This window comes from Orbicella faveolata, unplaced genomic scaffold (genome assembly GCF_042242905.1).
Source record: "Orbicella faveolata isolate gen_17 unplaced genomic scaffold, um_ofav_v1 contig_27, whole genome shotgun sequence".
Lineage (NCBI taxonomy): Eukaryota > Metazoa > Cnidaria > Anthozoa > Scleractinia > Merulinidae > Orbicella > Orbicella faveolata.
The window spans coordinates 5,881,529-5,899,451 of NW_028301555.1; the positions used below are offsets into that span (position 1 = coordinate 5,881,529).

The 17,923-nt window shown below is 38.6% G+C and overlaps 2 protein-coding genes and 1 long non-coding RNA gene across 3 annotated transcripts; 2 read left to right on the forward strand and 1 right to left on the reverse strand.

The window, feature by feature from the left end:
- Window positions 1-2,430: 2,430 nt before the first annotated feature.
- LOC149107326 (E3 ubiquitin-protein ligase TRIM45-like) lies at window positions 2,431-5,681 on the forward strand. Its single transcript, XM_089296976.1, has one exon. It carries the CDS (start codon window positions 2,530-2,532, stop codon window positions 4,729-4,731), a length of 2,202 nt encoding a protein of 733 aa, XP_089153102.1. The 5' UTR covers window positions 2,431-2,529; the 3' UTR covers window positions 4,732-5,681.
- Window positions 5,682-10,370: 4,689 nt separating this feature from the next.
- LOC149107327 (E3 ubiquitin-protein ligase TRIM45-like) lies at window positions 10,371-12,464 on the forward strand. Its single transcript, XM_089297127.1, has one exon. The coding sequence runs from the start codon at window positions 10,371-10,373 to the stop codon at window positions 12,462-12,464; it is 2,094 nt and encodes a 697-aa protein (XP_089153253.1).
- A 3,659-nt stretch (window positions 12,465-16,123) lies between these two features.
- LOC149107328 (uncharacterized) lies at window positions 16,124-17,149 on the reverse strand. The gene is made up of 2 exons (XR_016209471.1): window positions 16,996-17,149; window positions 16,124-16,821 (listed from the first exon to the last, which is right to left on the reverse strand). It is a non-coding gene; the product is annotated as an uncharacterized LOC149107328 (long non-coding RNA).
- Between the last annotated feature and the right edge of the window lie 774 nt (window positions 17,150-17,923).

The following is a 17,923-nucleotide window of genomic DNA, read 5'->3' on the forward strand; positions in this document are numbered from 1 at the left end:
ATTTGCCCGAATAGAGCCGCTTCGCTACTTTGCAGACCAGTTTTTTCCACAACAGTTTGTTGAGTCTCCTTGCCGTTCGACGTTGTGGCGATGGAAGTGAAATGACTTGTTCCCAATGTAGAAAAAACAACTATACGTAATGGAAATACTGTATTTAGCATTCAATTCCGCCATCTGTATTTTTAATAAAATAGTTCTATAATTATATACCCCACCATTTCAATTTATTTATTCTCTTTTTTTTTATGTAGACGGGCAAAGAAGGAGAAATCGCGTCCGTTTATATATAACTGTCTATGAAGCCTGCAATACAAGCGAGCGCAGTTTGATCAAGTGAACGCCATCTTAGATTCAAACTCGGAATAGGCTTGGGGAGAGACGCAAACGCGTCCCACTCGATCGCCTGCTCATACCGATGCGAGCACACGGAAAACGGCTTCCATCTATTTCTTAACTCTATTCATTTTTCCTTTCAAGTTTATCCCCGCTTCATATTCGTTTTCGTTTGCGTCACACGAGTTTGTTTTTCCCTAGGACTCAAATAACTGGATTCAATCTCAATCGCCCGTGCAAGGTCTTCCTTCATAGCCACTGCAGTTGAATATCGTGTTTTATGTTGATAGGTTATTTCTCCTGTTACGCAGACTAAAGTTATTAAAAAGAGTATGAGATTTAAGGCTTACTGCCTAATAAACTTTACTGCAGCTCTCAAACTCACGCAACAAGGCCTTTAAGTCAAAATTAATTCTGACAAAACTGACACAAATAATTTTTCCGCTAACCAAAGGCTATTGTTCCACCCTAGTTTCTGCTAAACGTTATTTGTATGCAATAGGTAAAACCACTGCTAGACGTACCTGTTTTTGTTCTGCTGCCGGTCTCCGAGCATTTAGAAAAAATAGTAGTGATTTAGAATGAGCGAGCGTGATTTAAATTGATTCAGAGCAACTCCACTTAAATACTTTAAGTTAAAGAGGGTTATAACAGTTGTTTTCAGTTTAATATTCCGGTGAATGCCTAACACGTATTAGGTTGAGACATATTGCATCCAGAAAAATCTATCATCCAGTTAACTGCTATTAAATTATGAGTTCGAGTTTTCTATTCTCTAATTTTTAGAATCCTCTTCAAAGACACTTCGAAAACGCAAAAAAACGGCCGAACACTGAACTGCACACCACTAAGCTACCCGCTATTTACAGCAGAATAGATAGTGAGTAGCGTAGCCAATAGGAAAATAGCTTTTGTGATAGAACACAGTAGATTTCTACTATCAATGCTGAACTGTCTTGGCGAGGAGTCGTTCTTAAGCACTCGTGGGCTTAGATGATAATTATATGAGTATAGACCGCCCCTTTCGGCTCCATAATAAAACTCAACTGCAAAACTGTACCATTCACAAAATCACCAACTTTTAAGGATGGTGTCGCTTTAACTTTCCATTGTCTAAGTACAAATTGTGTTTTAATGACATGCCTACAAATTAATATTCATTGCAGCTAACGGATAGCTACAAAATAGTCGGTTTCTCTGGTACAAGTCTGACGAATGTGGTGACGCTGAAAACTGCTCAATTATGTTTTAAGCTCAGTTAAATTTGTGTTTATTTACTTTCCCTCAACCAGATTATTGGTTCTTGTTGAAAAAAATGCAAGCAATAAGTAACAAGGCTGTTCAGTAAATTCGGTAAATTTCTGCCAAGGTAATATGCACGCATTGCGTGCCTGTGTTTATTGAAGCAGACTGTCTCATCACCTTCAATACCGGCTGGAATATATATTATTACATGTATAAAAATAGCTTGATCGTGTCAAAACAAAGCTACTAGCAGACACCAATATAACCCATTTATTATTACACGCAACAGATTATCAATCTTAGATTACAATGGCGCTCAGCCAACCTTTTGTAATTTAATTGCCTTATTTTAAAACTGCAAGTCGTGATGGTTATAACCTATGTCACAGCCGCCCCCCTACCCTAAAAAGAAAATCGGAGAGTCCGTTTTCTCAATGTCAAGGCGAATGACGGCATTAAATTACAGTCGACTCCCGATAACTCGAACCTTCAGGGGAAAAAGAAAAAGGTTCGAGTTATCGGAAGTTCGAGTTGTCGAGGGTAAAATTATATAGAAAATGGCCTGAAGGGAAATGAAAATTACTTCGAGTTAGCGGGGGGTTTGAGTCAGCGAGGGTTCGAGTTATCGGGAGTCAACTGTAGATTAAAACTCTCTCAAGAATTTTTGAAACGATTGCATTTGACTACTTTGTAACTAGCTAAGTAAATTCTTTAAAATAACGATTGGATCAAGGATCCTGCGTTAATAATACGACACGGATGAACAACCTGAGGTAAAAACATAATTCAGCTCAGGTACGATAAGCTAAGGTTAAACACCGGAGGCAAGACATTTGATTGGCTGCACGCAGACAGTTATGACGTTAATTCATTTGGTTTTCTATGAATCCAAATTAAAATCTTTGATGCAGTTGTGTTTCGCAAGCTTCACTAAACAAGCGACGCCTAGCGATGGAGTCCCTTTTGAAAGACCTCAACAAACATGTTGAATGCTCGATTTGTCTCGACATCTTCAACGAACCCAAAACTATATCATGTCAACACACATTTTGCTGTCAGTGTTTGGAGGATCATGCAAGAGCCAGCCACAGACAAGGAAAGTTCCGTTGTCCAGAGTGTCAAGCGCTAATTGATTTGCCCGAAGGAAATCGTTTCAAAAGCTTACCAAGCAGTTTTTTCCACAACAGTTTGCTGAGTCTTCTTGCCGTTCGACGGACTGGCAACGAAAGTAATATTACTTGTTCCCAATGCAAGAAAAACAACTCCCAGATGTACTATTGCTTTGACTGTGGAAGGTTTATGTGCCCAGACTGTTACAATGCACACGAAACGCTGAGTGAGTCGTTCGAAGGACACAAAGTTACCCCAGTTAAGGAGTTTAAAACAGAAGATTACGAAGCCTATCTGAAGCGACAGCCATTTTGCTCGCAACTGTTCCACGAGAAAGAAATCACCAGATTTTTCTGCCTTTCGTGCCAAGCTTGTGTTTGCCAAATTTGCACACTCACGGATCACCGAAAACACGAGTTTGTTTTACTCGACAAAGCAGCTCATGACGAGAAAACCAACATCATGTCTGGCGCTGAAATGATCAACGAAAGGGTGAGCGAGCTTACTGAAGTGATTCGAGAATTTGAAGACACGGCTTCTGAACTGGAAAATAATGTCGCAACAGCTAAACACGAGGTCTCGCGAGCTGCTGAGCAAATGATCGAAGTGATTCGGAAGCGCGAGCGTGAGGTTGTTATGTCACTCGAGACAACACGCGTGACGAGACTCGAGAGAATTAACTCCGCCATCCAGGAAGCTCAGTCTCTGCACAAACAAATGAAGCAAGCGGTTGAGTTTGCTAAAAATCTGACAGAAAGAAGCTCAAGCTCAGATATCATGAGGAACAAGGAAACTTTGAAGCAGCGATTTGAAGTGTTGCGTGAAACTGAAGATCCAAAACATGATGAGACCTCATTCGTCAAATTTACCGCTGCTTCTACAGAGGACTTGAAATTTGGTTTTATTGAGACAACCCCAAAAGCAGACGCAAATCGATCAACGCTTGAAGGAGTGGAGCAATTTTTTCAGGCTGGTGTAGAGGCAGAGTTTACGTTATGCCCCAAAACGTCGGAGGGGAAGATGAGTAACCAGGCTAATCTGAAAGATCAAGTTAAAGTTCTAATTGAACCCGCTAAAGATGTTACAAATTTGATTGTTAGTGAGAAAGAGGACGGTAGTCTTGATCTGAAATTTACTCCCAAAGTACCGGGCGCCTACAGCATTGAAGTGAAGATCAATGGCGATAAACTTCCAACCTGTCCTTTTACTGTGCTAGTGAAAGAGCGTGAACTTGATGTCCTCGGCGAGTTGGACTTAAAATTCTTCCCAGGAGACGTGCCTCGAAGGTTGGTTGGAATCGCTGTTAACACAGAAGACAAGATAGTTCTGCCAGATAATGAGGGCCACTGTGTTTATGTATTTGATAGAGATGGTAACTGTTCAAGGAAAATTGGTGGTAAAGCAGCAAATTCTAGACACTTTTTACAACCAAATGGTGTTTCGTTTCTAAACGACAACGAGATTCTAATTGCTGATGAACTGCATCATAGAATACAACAAATAAATATCCAGACAGGAACTGTTATGAAATGCTTTGGAAAGTGTAGTGCAGGGAAAGGAGAGTTTAAGAATCCAGTTGACGTTTGTTTAGATGATGAAGGACACATTGTTGTAACCGAGAACGGCAATCATAGGATACAAGTGTTGTCACAAGAAGGAGAAACTATTTTCTCATTTGGAGACAGTGGCCCAGAGAAACTCAACAAACCGACAAGCTGCATTCCTTACAAAAACATGTTCCTAGTAAATGATTGCGGTAATAGTTGCATTAAAGTTTTCGATCAGTCAGGAACTTTCTTGTACAAGTTTGGGAAGAAAGGCAAACAAGATGGACACTTTAACTCGCCTAATGGTATGATCCTAGACAGCTCCAATAATTTTCTTGTATGTGATTATAACAATAACCGAGTTCAGCAGTTTTCCTTAGACGGTCGTTTTACAGGAAAAACTATCACTCGTTTATCAAGTCCTTTTGGAATAGCAACAGCGCCAGATGGACGTATTCTCGTGGCTGCGCGTAATACAGTATACGTACTGAAGTAGATGTTCCAATAGCTTGTAGCATATCGCATAGAACTCTTCACATCCGCTCTATAGAAAATAGAGAGCTGTAAACAGCCTAAATGTAGCATGGTTTTTGTAATTTAGTGGTCTCTATGATGACAATATTATGCAACGTACGTTTATTTCGTCTGTTTTTTTTTCCGACGTTCAAGATGTTTTTATATGCCTTTGTATAGTCAAATTCAGTGGAAGATTGCCAAATCTAAGAAATGGTATCATAATTGTTTTCAAATTTAGAAAAGAGAAGATCGCGTAAAAAGTGAAAATGGGTGGACGGGGGGCTGGTAACTTTAGGTTGCATAATCAATGGGGCATGCTCCCAAAATATTGCAATTTCAGAACTACAACCTAATTGAAAACTGTTATACCAGAAATATTAGCAAATTGCCACAAAGTAGAAATTACAATGAGGGACTGTCCAGAGCATTTGCAAAAATATAAACAATCATTTTCAATTTTTTCCATGGTTCACTTCCCCAAAAAAGGGAATGGCTACTCACCCAGTGCACCCCTCACACCCGCCCCTGAGTGAGTCTACAATTGGTCCGACAATTGTAAACTTTAGCAGAAAATGATTTTGTTACAACTTCAAGTTACATGAAAAGCATGTATAATATACGTTAGTTCCTATATTATATAATCACCGAAGGAAGCTATTACACCTTTTGCTGTTCATTTACAGAAAATAAACATTCATTTGTGTTCAAATTTCTTTCATTATGGTGAATAAACTCTCATTAACACCAATATGACCTTCATTTGCGCGTAAGGAACGTTCAAGAATAACATTTACATATGTATTAACATTCAAAATCATCAAAAGATAAACAATACCTTCATTTGACATTCATTGACTGTAAATGTATTTTCATTTTGGTTGAAATAAAATTCGTTGTCTCGAAACGACAATCATTTACACTTTAGGACAATCAGTTTTCAACAAAAGACTTTCAATAACACAATTTGCATGAGAACTCACAATCAATTGCATTATTATGCAACCATCTCCATGAAGGTAACAATCTTTAGTGCGGTAAGACAAACATTACCGTGTTTTCACCAAACGTTAAGAGAAAACAATCGCTCATTCGCGCAGTTCTTTTGAACAGAGATATCTCGCCCAATTTTCCTCGAAATTTTGATTATAGAACGAGGGACCATATGTACTTTTTGTTAAAACATATTGTCACAATCCTCCCCTTCCAGATATATGTAAATTCGGCCACTTATGAAACTTTTTGCGTACAACTCAGAGGGCGCACTACAGTATACGTGTGTCATAGTGACAGTTAGATTTCTCCAGAAATGCCACGAAGAAATACTGTAGAATCCCATTTGAACACCGCGAAAGGATAGTCAGGGCCTTTGAAGATGTCAAAAGAGACGAAGCAAGACGCCAGGGAATTGCTCTGTGAAATTATCGCGCGCAGCTGTTGCAGCAAGCTCTACAACGAAATATGTATTGGTACCATTACGGCAGCTAAATGTGGACAGTGGTTTCGTTTCATGCAAACGTATTTGCCACGATGCCTCAATAGTGAGGCAATTGAAGGATAAATCGTTCAGCGAATTTGATATTCTATCTTTCAAAAATAAATGTTATTATGGCTGTAATATTTGTCTCGCCGCATTAAAGATTGTTAATACCTTCATGGATATGGTTGCCTAATACACCTTTTGCTGTTCATTTACAGAAAATAAACATTCATTTGTGTCCAAATTTCTTTCATTATGGTCATTAAACTCTCATTAACACCATTATGACCTTCATTTGCGCGTAAGGAACGTTCAAGAAAAACATTTACATATGCATTAACATTCAAAATCATCAAAAGAAAAACAATACCTTCATTTGACATTCATTGACTGTAAATGTATTTTCATTTTGGTCGAAAAGAAATTCGTTGTCACGAAACGACAATCATTTACACTTTACGACATTCAGTTTTCAACAAAAGACTTTCAATAACACAATTTGCATGAGAACTAACATTTAATTGCATTATTATGCAACCATATCCATGAAGGTAACAATCTTAAATGCGGTGAGACATACATTACCGTGTTTTCACCTAACGTTAAGAGAAAACAATCGCTCATTAGCGTAATTCTTTTGAACAGAGATATCTCGCCCAATTTTCCTCGAAAATTTGATTATAGAACAAGGGACCATATGTACTTTTTTCAAATCATAATTTCACAATCCTCCCCTTGCAGATATAAATTCGGCCACTTACGAAACTTTTTGCGTACAACTCAGAGGGCGCACTACAGTATCTGTGTGACATACATGTACATGTACTGTAGTGACAGTTCGATTTGTCGAGAAATGCCACGAAGAAATAGAATCGCATTTGAACACCGCGAAAGGATAGTCAGGGCTTTTGAAGATGTCAATGAAGACTATTTACTATTTACTAGTGAGGCAATTGAAGGATAAATCGTTCAGCGAATTTGATATTCTATCTTTCAAAAATAAATGTTATTATGGCTGTAATGTTTGTCTCGCCGCATTAAAGATTGTTACCTTCATGGATATGGTTGCATAATAATGCAATTGAATGTTAGTTCTCATGCAAATTGTGTTATTGAAAGTCTTTTGTTGAAAATTGAATGTCGTAAAGTGTAAATGATTGTCGTTTCGTGACAACGAATTTTTTTTCGACCAAAATGAAAATACATTTACAGTCAATGAATGTCAAATGAAGGTATTGTTTTTCTTTTGATGATTTTGAATGGTAATGTATATGTAAATGTTTTTCTTGAACGTTCCTTACGCGCAAATGAAGGTCATATTGGTGTTAATGAGAGTTTAATGACCATAATGAAAGAAATTTGGACACAAATGAATGTTTATTTTCTGTAAATGAACAGCAAAAGGTGTAATGCAATTGAATGTTAGTTCTCATGCAAATTGTGTTATTGAAAGTCTTTTGTTGAAAACTGAATGTCCTAAAGTGTAAATGATTGTCGTTTCGGGACAACGAATTTTTTTTCGACCAAAACGAAAATACATTTACAGTCAATGAATGTCAAATGAAGGTATTGTTTTTCTTTTGATGATTTTGAATGTTAATGCATATGTAAATGTTATTCTTGAACGTTCCTTACGCGCAAATGAAGGTCATATTGGTGTTAATGAGAGTTTATTGACCATAAAGTAAGAAATTTGGGCACAGATGAATGTTTATTTTCTGTAAATGAACAGCAAAAAGGTGTATTGCTGACAAACTTAGCGGAACACAAGACAGTGCTAGAATGGGCGACAGAATTGTTGAGACAATTTGCTATTTTTGAGTACTTTAGACGAATTTATCTCCTCACCTTTACGATACTACCCACATACCCAAAACAATGTTAGATTTCCTGTTCGTAAAACTGGCATCTTTCCTTCACAACAATGAAACCGGGAAGGGGGTGTGGTTCTCAATAAAAACCGAATTTTCTAATTGATAATGGAGATAATGCAATCAGCATTCGATACCGCCAACTATCTCAACTACTTTTGCCGCCCTTTGTAGGTTAGTATAATAAATTTTCAGACTTCTAATGTCTTAACTAAGGTGTTTTAATGACACGGTTTTAAAATAATATACCCACTATTTCAATTTATTTCGTCTCTATTTTAAGTGCAGAAGGGTAAAGAAGGAAAAATCGTGCCTGTTTATATAACCATCTATCTAACATGCGATGTAGGCGTATTTTAGTGATTGAAGGGCATTTTGATCAAGTGAGCGCCCTCTTTGATTCAAACTCGGAGGAGTTTGGGGAAAGACAAAGAGGCGTGCTACTCGATCGCAGGCTGATACCGATGCCAGCACACGGAAAACGGCTTCGATGTTTTTCTTTCTTTTTTTTTTCTTTTTTTTTTTTTTTTTTGCCGGGCCGGGCTCAGTTACCTTTTTCTCAGCTGCGTCATGCGAGTTCTTGGGTGTTTTGTTTGTTTGTTTGTTTGTTTTCCAGGAATCAAATGACTCAGTTCAATACTCAATCGTCGTTGCAAAGCATTCCTTCATAGCCAACGCAGATGAATATCGCGTCCTATGTTGATGGATCATTTATTCTGTTACACGACACAGGCTAAAGTTATCCAAGAGAAGATGAGTTTCAGAACTAAGTGCCTAATAGACTTTCAGTGCAGCTCCCAGACTCACGCATCAACACCTTAAATAACAAAGAAAGAATGCAAGTAATTAGTGATGAAGCTGATATGTTCTGCAAAGTTAATATGCACGCATTGCGTACCTATGTTTATGATAGCCACCACATCTTCTTACACACTTTACGTGGACTGTACTACTGTTACTATCGCAAGGTATAGGAAATTCTTTGTGATCAACTCGCAGCAAACGTGCATGGCCGCTAGTCAAATAGTCTGATCACGTGACTTAGTTTAGCCCCGTAACTAAAGCGCATGCAAGCACAACCAAGACATGCGTTTACAGACCATTACGGTAGAGAAATAACTAATCTATTTGTCTCGTTTAATGCTTTTTTTAGGTTTTGTAGTTAATAACAATAATTACTTTACTGTAATATGTTTTCTAGTACCGATCAATTTATATGTAAGTAGTCTTTCCGGCTCTTTAACAAACGTCAGCTGCAAAACTGTACCATTACCACAAATGCCAACTTTTGCGCTCAAAGTAGAACACGGTTGGTATCGCTTTATCGAGTTGTCTTCCGTTTCTAGATAGAGCCAGTGTCAAGAACAAAATCTTGGTAATTAATACTAAATAATACAAACTGTGCTTTAAAAACTACAAACATTCGTGATAGTGAGATGCTCAATTGTATATTCAGTTCATTTTTTCTTCAGCCGGTTCATCGGTTTTGTTAAAGGAAAGCAAACAATTAGTGTCAAGGCTGCTCAAAAGTGGCAAATTTTCTAGAGAAGTGAAATATGCACGCCTTGCGTACCTATATATATATACGAATTTGCAGACAGCCTCGTCTCTAAGCTAGGGGCTGTCAATTTTCACTCGTTGCAAACTGAAGTTAAAATAGTTTCATTGGTCGTCTCAAGACAGAGCTCGAAACGGACAACAATATCACTTTTATTACACGACAGAACAACAACCTTAGATTACAAACGAGCTCAGCCAATTGCAACCTTTTGCAATTTGGTTGACCAGAGGAAACGAAAAGTCGTGATGGTTATAAGCACTTCATGATTCCGTTAGTTCAAAGTTAAGGTGCATAACCTGGAATGAAGTTTTAAATTACTTTTAAGATATGTAGTCTGTGAACGATTGCATTTCACCGGCTACTTTGACGCGCAAATTAGCTTAAGATTTCTCTCAAAGTAAAGGTCAGATCTGGGATCTTCCATTTTAATTATGTGACGAAAGACAAACCAAAAGGTTACACTAACAAGCCAATCATGACTTCTAATTAACTGGCCCCACAGAGACCGTATTCGGTTTTCTCGCAAACTAAAATTTCATCTTGATGCAACTGTGTCTCGCAAGCTTCACTGAACGAGCGCCGCCTAATGATGGAAGCCCTGTTGAAAACCCTCAAACAACAGGTTACTTATTCGATTTGTCTCGATACCTACAACCAACCCAAAACTATATCATGTCTACACATATTTTGCTGTCAGTGTTTGGAGAATCATGCAAGGGTCAGCCACAGACAAGGAAAGTTCCGTTGTCCAGAGTGTCAAGCCCAAATCGATCTACCCGAAGGAAATCGTTTCAAAAGTTTACCGAGCAGTTTTCTACAACAGTTTGTTGAGTCTCCTTGCCGTTCGACGGACTGGCGACGGAAGTAACATTACTTGTTCCCAATGTAAGAAAAACAACTCCCAGATGTACTATTGCTTTGACTGTGGACGGTTTATGTGCCCAGACTGTTACAGCGCACACGAAATGCTGAGTGAGTCGTTCGAAGGACACAAAGTCACGCCAGTCAAGGACTTTAAAGCAGAAGATTACGAAGCCTTGCTGAGGCAACAGCCGTTTTGTTCGCAGCAGTTCCACGAGAGAGAAATCACCAGATTCTTCTGTTTTTCGTGCCAAGCTTGTGTTTGCCGACTTTGCATAGTCACGGATCACCGAAATCACGAGATCGTTTTACTCGACAAAGCAGCTCATGACGAGAAGCCCAACATCATGTGTTGCGCTGAAACGATCAAGACAAAGCTAAGCGAGCTTAGTGAAGTGATTCGACAATTTGAAGAAACCATCTTTGAACTAGAAAGCAATGTCGCAATCGCTAAACGTGAAATCTCGCAAGCAGCTGAGCAAGTGATTGCAGAAGTTCGAAAACGGGAGCGCGAGGCGATTGTTTCAATCGAGACTACACGTTCAACAAGACTGGAGAAAATCAACTCTGCTATGCAGGAAGCGCAGTCTTTAGTCAAACAAATGAAACAAGCGATTGAGTATGCAAAAAATCTGACAGAAAGAAGCTCAAGCTCGGATATCATGAGGAACAAGGGAACTTTGAAGAAGCGATTTAAAATGCTGCGTGCAGTTGAAACTCCAAAACACGACGAGACTGCGTTCATCAAATTTTCTGCAGCTCCTGAAAAGAACTTCAATTTAGGTTTTATCGACAAAATAGACAGGTACAAAGCCGACGCAAAGAGATCGACGCTTGAAAGAGTGAAGAAAACATTCCATGCTGGTGTGGAAGCAGAGTTTACGTTATGCCCCAAAACATCTGCAGGAGAAATCAGTAACCAGGCTGATCTGAAAAATAAAGTCAAAGTACTGACTGAACCCGCTCAAGATGTAACAAATGTGATTATTAGCGAGAAAGAGGACGGCAATCTGTGCTTAAAATTTACTCCCAAAATACCGGGCGACTACATCATTGATGTGAAAATCAATAACGAAAAACTCTCGACCTGTCTTCTAACTGTGCTGGTGAAAGAACGTGAACTTGCTGTAGTGGGTGAGTTGGACTTAAAGTTTCTTCAAAGAGACGTGCCTCACAGGTTGTTTGGAATCGCTGTTAACACAGAAGGCAACATAACGGTGACAGATAAGAGTGCAAGCTGTGTTTATGTATTCAACAACGAAGGTGTCTGTATAAGGAAAATCGGTCGTTCCAAAGGAGCAAAGTCTGGAGTATTTAACCTACCATCTGGCGTTTCATATTTAAAGGACAACGTGATTCTTGTTGAAGATCAACTGAATTGTAAAATACAGCACTTAAACATCCAGACAGGAACTATTCTGAGCAATTTTGGAAAACGTGGGGCAGAGAAAGGACAGTTTCACTGTCCAATTGATGTATGTTTAGATGATAAAGGATGCATTGTTGTAACGGAGTATGACAATCACAGGATACAGGTCATAACACAAGAGGGTCAGACGATCGCCATGTTTGGAGACAGCGGTGCTGAGAAACTCAACAAGCCAATTAGCTGCATTGCTTACAGAAACAGGTTTCTTGTTTCTGATACCAGTAATAATTGCATTAAAGTTTTCGATCAGTCAGGAACTTTTTTGTACAAGTTTGGGATACAGGGGAGTGAAGACGGACAGTTGAAAAGTCCGTATGGCATTTCTCTTGACAACTGCAATAATCTTCTTGTATGTGATAGGAACAATAACAGAGTTCAGCAGTTTTCTTTAGACGGTTGCTTCACCGGCAAAACTATCACTGATTTGCCAAGTCCTACTGGAATAGCAACAGCGCCAAATGGACGTATTCTCGTGACTAGCGCCACAACTAACAAAGTATACATATTGAAGTAGATGATTCAAGAGTTTGTAGCAGGAGATTATATTCTCTTGTTTGTAGCTTGTAGCACGGTTATGTAACATCATTACGCAATTATATTATATATGGATTGTTGACCAAGCGCAAGGTCAAGACGGCTGGATATTGGCCAAGTAAGTTCTTTTTTAGGCGGGTTTATGAACTCAGACGGAGTCGATTTACATAAACACGTGGAAAGAGGAAAAAAAAAAAAAAAAAGAACGAGGCCAATATCTAGTCATCTTCACCGAACAAGCTTGGTCAATAAAAGATTTATTGTATGGTAACAAAACAAAACAAAACAAAAACTTGCGGGACACAGCGGGTAATCCCGAGCAGGCAAATTAGCGCCATCTTGCCCGCTCGTGTAGCCAATCACAGCGCAGGATTCGGTTTATCTTCCCCGCTCACAGGGCTAACTATATATTAAGGCGATTTACTAATGGCCTCATTCGTTTTACGTGTTTATGTACTTCGACTCCGTTTCGGTCCATAAATACACAAAAACAGAACTTGGCCGATATCCAGCCATCTTGACCTCACGGTTGGTCAATGAATGAGTTGCCAGTAATCGGATACCCGTGTTTGCGCGAAGAACTCTGGGATCGTCAGGGGGCAAACATTGCTAGTCGCTAGAAGGAAATGTATGGCGAAAAGTTGTTTCGAGGTACAAGAAAACGATTTTTGAGAGAGATCAACGCTTTTTCGCCGTCGTTTTTATCGCGAAATGATTTGAGCAATGTTGATATGTGGAATATGTAAGTTTTTGTTTGAATAACCGTGAAATATGTGACAAAATCTACCGGTAAACTCTGTTGCTTGCGTGAGGTTTATTGTGAAATTTACATCGCGGTATGGTCTGAAAATATACAAAATTAATTAGGTATAAATCGAGAGGAAATAACCCAGTAAAGCCTTTTAAGCTGTGTACAGGCTACTTTTGGCTTATTTGAAAGCTCAATCATACAAATAATACTGGAAATAAGCCCGGTGGCGATCATTGTACTGTCTGGGGTTGATTTAATGACAAATGAGTCCGCGCGACTCATACTGTGTGGCTACTGTGTTGCTCAAAGCCTTTGTTTCGCTTTTACAAGCACGTATTGCAGTGATTTTCCTTTTCTATAACAGATCAAGGGTGGCTCCTTGAATATATCTCTGAGCATTTGTATTTAAAAGTTCCATTTGTGCGTGATTATGCTTTCCAAAGTTTGGTATTGACGATTGAGTGAAATTGCCCGATACAAAGGGTAGTAGTTCCTTTTCTGCAATTTTTGATTTCTGTTTTAGAGCTTCTTTTCTGTCTTCATATATAACTTCTCGGAGGGTCTTTTCTACCATTTGCTCCGGGTAGCCTCTCGAGATCAGGCGTGTATTGAAATTTTCAATATTCTCTTCAATGTATTTCACAATAAACCTCACGCAAGCAAAAGGGAGTTTATCGGTAAATTTTATCACTTATTTCATGGTTATTCAAACAAAAACTTACATTTTCCATGTATCAACATTGCCAAAATCCATTTGCGATAAAACAATGGCGGAAAAGCGTTGATCTCTCCCCAAAACCGTGTTTTTGGGCGTCGAAACAACTTTTCGCCATACATTTCCTTCTAGCGACTTGCAATGTTTGCCCCCTGACGATCCCAGAGTTCTTTGCGCAAACACGGGTATCCGATTACTGGCAACTCATTCATAGTCCATATGCATATATTCAAAATTCAGTAGCAAAATGAACTAATCTATGAAATAATGTCACAAGTGCTTTTAAATTTAGAAACGACAATATCGTAGGAAACGTTTTTTTTTAAATAATTTTTGTTACCTTTAGCGTCGCACGGGACTGAATTGTTATTTGAAACTTGCAGTTCTAAACGCGTATTTGTCATGATCAGTTCATTGAAAATTTTCTGAGGTTCTTAAGAGGATCGCATAACAGTAAATATCCCTTCCTAAGTGCTCTTGAGAACTGAATTATCCAGTTGTATTTCTAAATCGTCTTCGTAACATCAAAGAAATAAAAAAAAGTTGCAATTTTGAAGACGACCTCTAGCCATTGCACACCAATGGCTGATAAGTGTACGAGTAGCTCAGCCAATCAGTTTACAGCATTTGCATTACAGAATACCAATAGAATACTAGTAATGGCTGATAGTGTACGATAGCTCAGTCAATCAGATTAGCGTACAACTAGAATTCTACAATGCTAAAACTCGATAGCAACACGGAAACTGTTTTCGTTTCCTTGAATGGAATATTTTCCCATTAACAAGGAGAAAACCAAGATTAATGTATGTGCAGAGGGTCCGCGTGTGTTTTCCTTAAAGCTCTTTGCTCTCTTTGTAGTTCCAGTTGTTAGAAAATTGCTTTTACTTGGTGACCGTTCCCTTTGTTCCTTCAACTGGGCTTGATATAATAAAAAGCAGCGAGTATCTGATTGAACAACCTAGTTCAGTTTGCATTCAGAATACTTCGAGTTCTTTTTCTGGAAGGAAATTGGGACCGAACTTGCCGCTCGCCAAACATGATGCGAAAAGATTTCTACTTACAAACAAATTGTTCTTTTTTTGAGAGTAAAGTTAGAAAAAGAAAATCTCCGAAAATTATTCGTGAGCGGTCCATCTTAGCGGTACGTATTGTTAAATTCGGAAAGCTCAGGCAACCAATCAGAATTATCCTTTTAACCGTTGAATAGATTGCCAGCCATAATATCATAAATACAAATTATTACTGACATGTTAATTAAGTGTCAAAAATTAAGTCCTGAAAGGATTCAAAAGAAATCACATCTGCAGAGTCAAAATACATGGACAATCAACTGCTTTGGTCTAGTTACGTCTCGACAACGTACAATCAAAGGTTTTGACACTTCTTTGTTGCTTTATTTGTCCAGGTAGGAGGTCAGACTCTTCATCTATTCCAGGATTAAGATTTTCTGAATTTGTCCTTTAATCTACCAATGAGGTCAAACGATACCCTGGAGTCCACATAGACAAAAGATAGAACATTGCTAAAACCACGACTTTAATTGTATTACTTAGAAACACAGTTACGGGCACTGTTTGTTTTCACAGTCCTTTAATGACATTAAGAACTTCCAAAACCCAGGACTCGCACACGTCCCGCTTGTAACATAAGAGGAAATGTTTGTGAAATAGAGTTGTTTGAAACACATTTCTTGTGTGGCGTTACTATTTCCCTTTTGCGTGACAACCAACTATCGCTAATCCACCCAAACAAGTAGTATTTTTTTAAAACGGATCAATCAGAACCGCTACATGTACAAATGAGCGGTACTTTGATTGATGACGTCACCTGGCGAATACCTGTCAAGATGGATGTAGTGTAGAGGACAAGACTACTTACACCCTTACCTCCCCATAACGGCCACCTCTATACAACGGCTACTCTCCTCTGTCCCTAAGGTGGCCGTTGTGAAGAGATTCAACTGTAGCTACAAATATATATTTTACTGAAAGAAATTGATGTTGGAGCTAAAAAAGTGTCTAATCAAGCTTTCAGCTCAATCACATTTGTGTTTATTTATTTTCCTTCGGCGAATTTGTTGGTTCTTGTTAAAAAAAATATAAGCAGGTGATATGCACGCCTTGCGTACCTATCTTTATAATGTCGCTTGACGCATGGCAGAATCAATCAATTAGAAAGTACAAATAGTTTATTCGTCTCGAAACAAAATTTCCAGCAGTCAACAATGACGCATTATGACACGCAACAGATCAACAATCTAAGGTTACAATGGAGCTCAGCCAACCTTTTGTAATTTGATTGGCAGATTAAAATAAAAAAGTTCGTAATGACTGCTTAAGATGTGTATTTTTGCAAAGGACGGCGACGTCAATAATTCAAACATCCTTTAGACAATAAAAAAGATGGTAGAAATCTTATCCTATTAAGCTTAAACGATAGTGAACAGCGATGCTGAATTTATTTTTCTTTATAAGCCAAGCAAACATCTGTCAATATTTTAATAGAGAAACCTGAATTTCCGTATGAGAAAATTAAACGAACAATCTGATCGACCTGCTTCAGATGGCTTTTTACCACTGGAGCGTTTGAGAATTCTGTCGCCGAAGAATCCTGACTTTTGGTGAACATTTCAATTTCCATCTGTAATTGTAACAAGCATTATGACAATAAAACAAACGTTGCATCAAGTTCCGGGTAGTATAAAAAAACAACTAAACATCAGTTTGAAAATGTGTATTCTATTTGCTCGACAGACGCTCCATGGCATTCATTCTTACAACATTTTATCGACTGTACTTACACTGATGTATTCTCAATGCATACAGTTTGTATCGAGCTTGCACACTCGTGACAGCGACTGAACAGTGACTGAAACACAAACGAACAAACGAGGAATATTTTTATTCACATTTTGGCATGTCAGCGTGGTATTCTACACTACAATCACCAAAAATGCGAACCTTATAAACATTCCTATCGATGTAACTAAAAATAAAGTCGATAAGAACATTTATCGGGGCAAAACAAGCGCACAATACTCACGTTTTCGGTGCGACGGCTAGTCGGGCGAAATGACGTCCTCGACGAGACGAGGACGGCAGAGAGATTAGTGGAGAGTTCTCGTGCGCATGCCCCGTTGAGTAAATTTACTTCCGGTAGCCGTCCTAGCTCTTCCCGTCCTGGTATCTTAAGGTGCCTAATACCAATGCGAGCACACTGGAAACGGCTTCCATCTATGGGTTAATTCCATTTACTTTTTCTTTTCCAGCTTATCCCCGCTTCGTAGTAATTTTTAGCTGCGTCATTCCAGATTTTTAACCCCTATAAATTGAATAATTTGTTACGTTACTCATCGCCGTTGCAAGTATTCCTTCAGAGCCAATGTAGTTAAACATCGCGTCTTTTGTAGATAATATTACTTCTCTTTAACAGGCTAAAGTTATCCAGAGAGGGAATACAGAACTTAGTGCATTAAAAAATTCTAGTGCAGCTCCCAAACTCACGCATCAGGGCTTTTAATGCCAAAACTATGACAATGACACAGACAGTTTTTACGTTGATGAAAGGCTAATGTTTCATCATGATTTCTGCTAAACTTTAATCTGATGGCGATATTTGTATGTCCGCAGCTAGATCTGTTTTGGTTCTGCTTCTGGTCTCCAAGCATTTCAAAAATATAGTCATGACTTAGAGTGACCGTACATGACTTGAATTGATGAGAGCCGATTTCACTTAGTTCAGTACAGAGACTTTCAACAGTTGCTTTCAGTTTAATATTCCGGTGAAAGAAAAACCCATATTATCTACTTAACTGCAATTACATTAAGAGCTTAAGATTTCTATTGCGTCATAGATGATAAGGACGCAGTCCGAGTCAATTATGACGCATAGAAATCGAGAGCGAATAATCTGGTTGTTTTAGTAATTAACTGTTGGTCGACTACATGCAATTTGTTTAGAATCCTCGTCA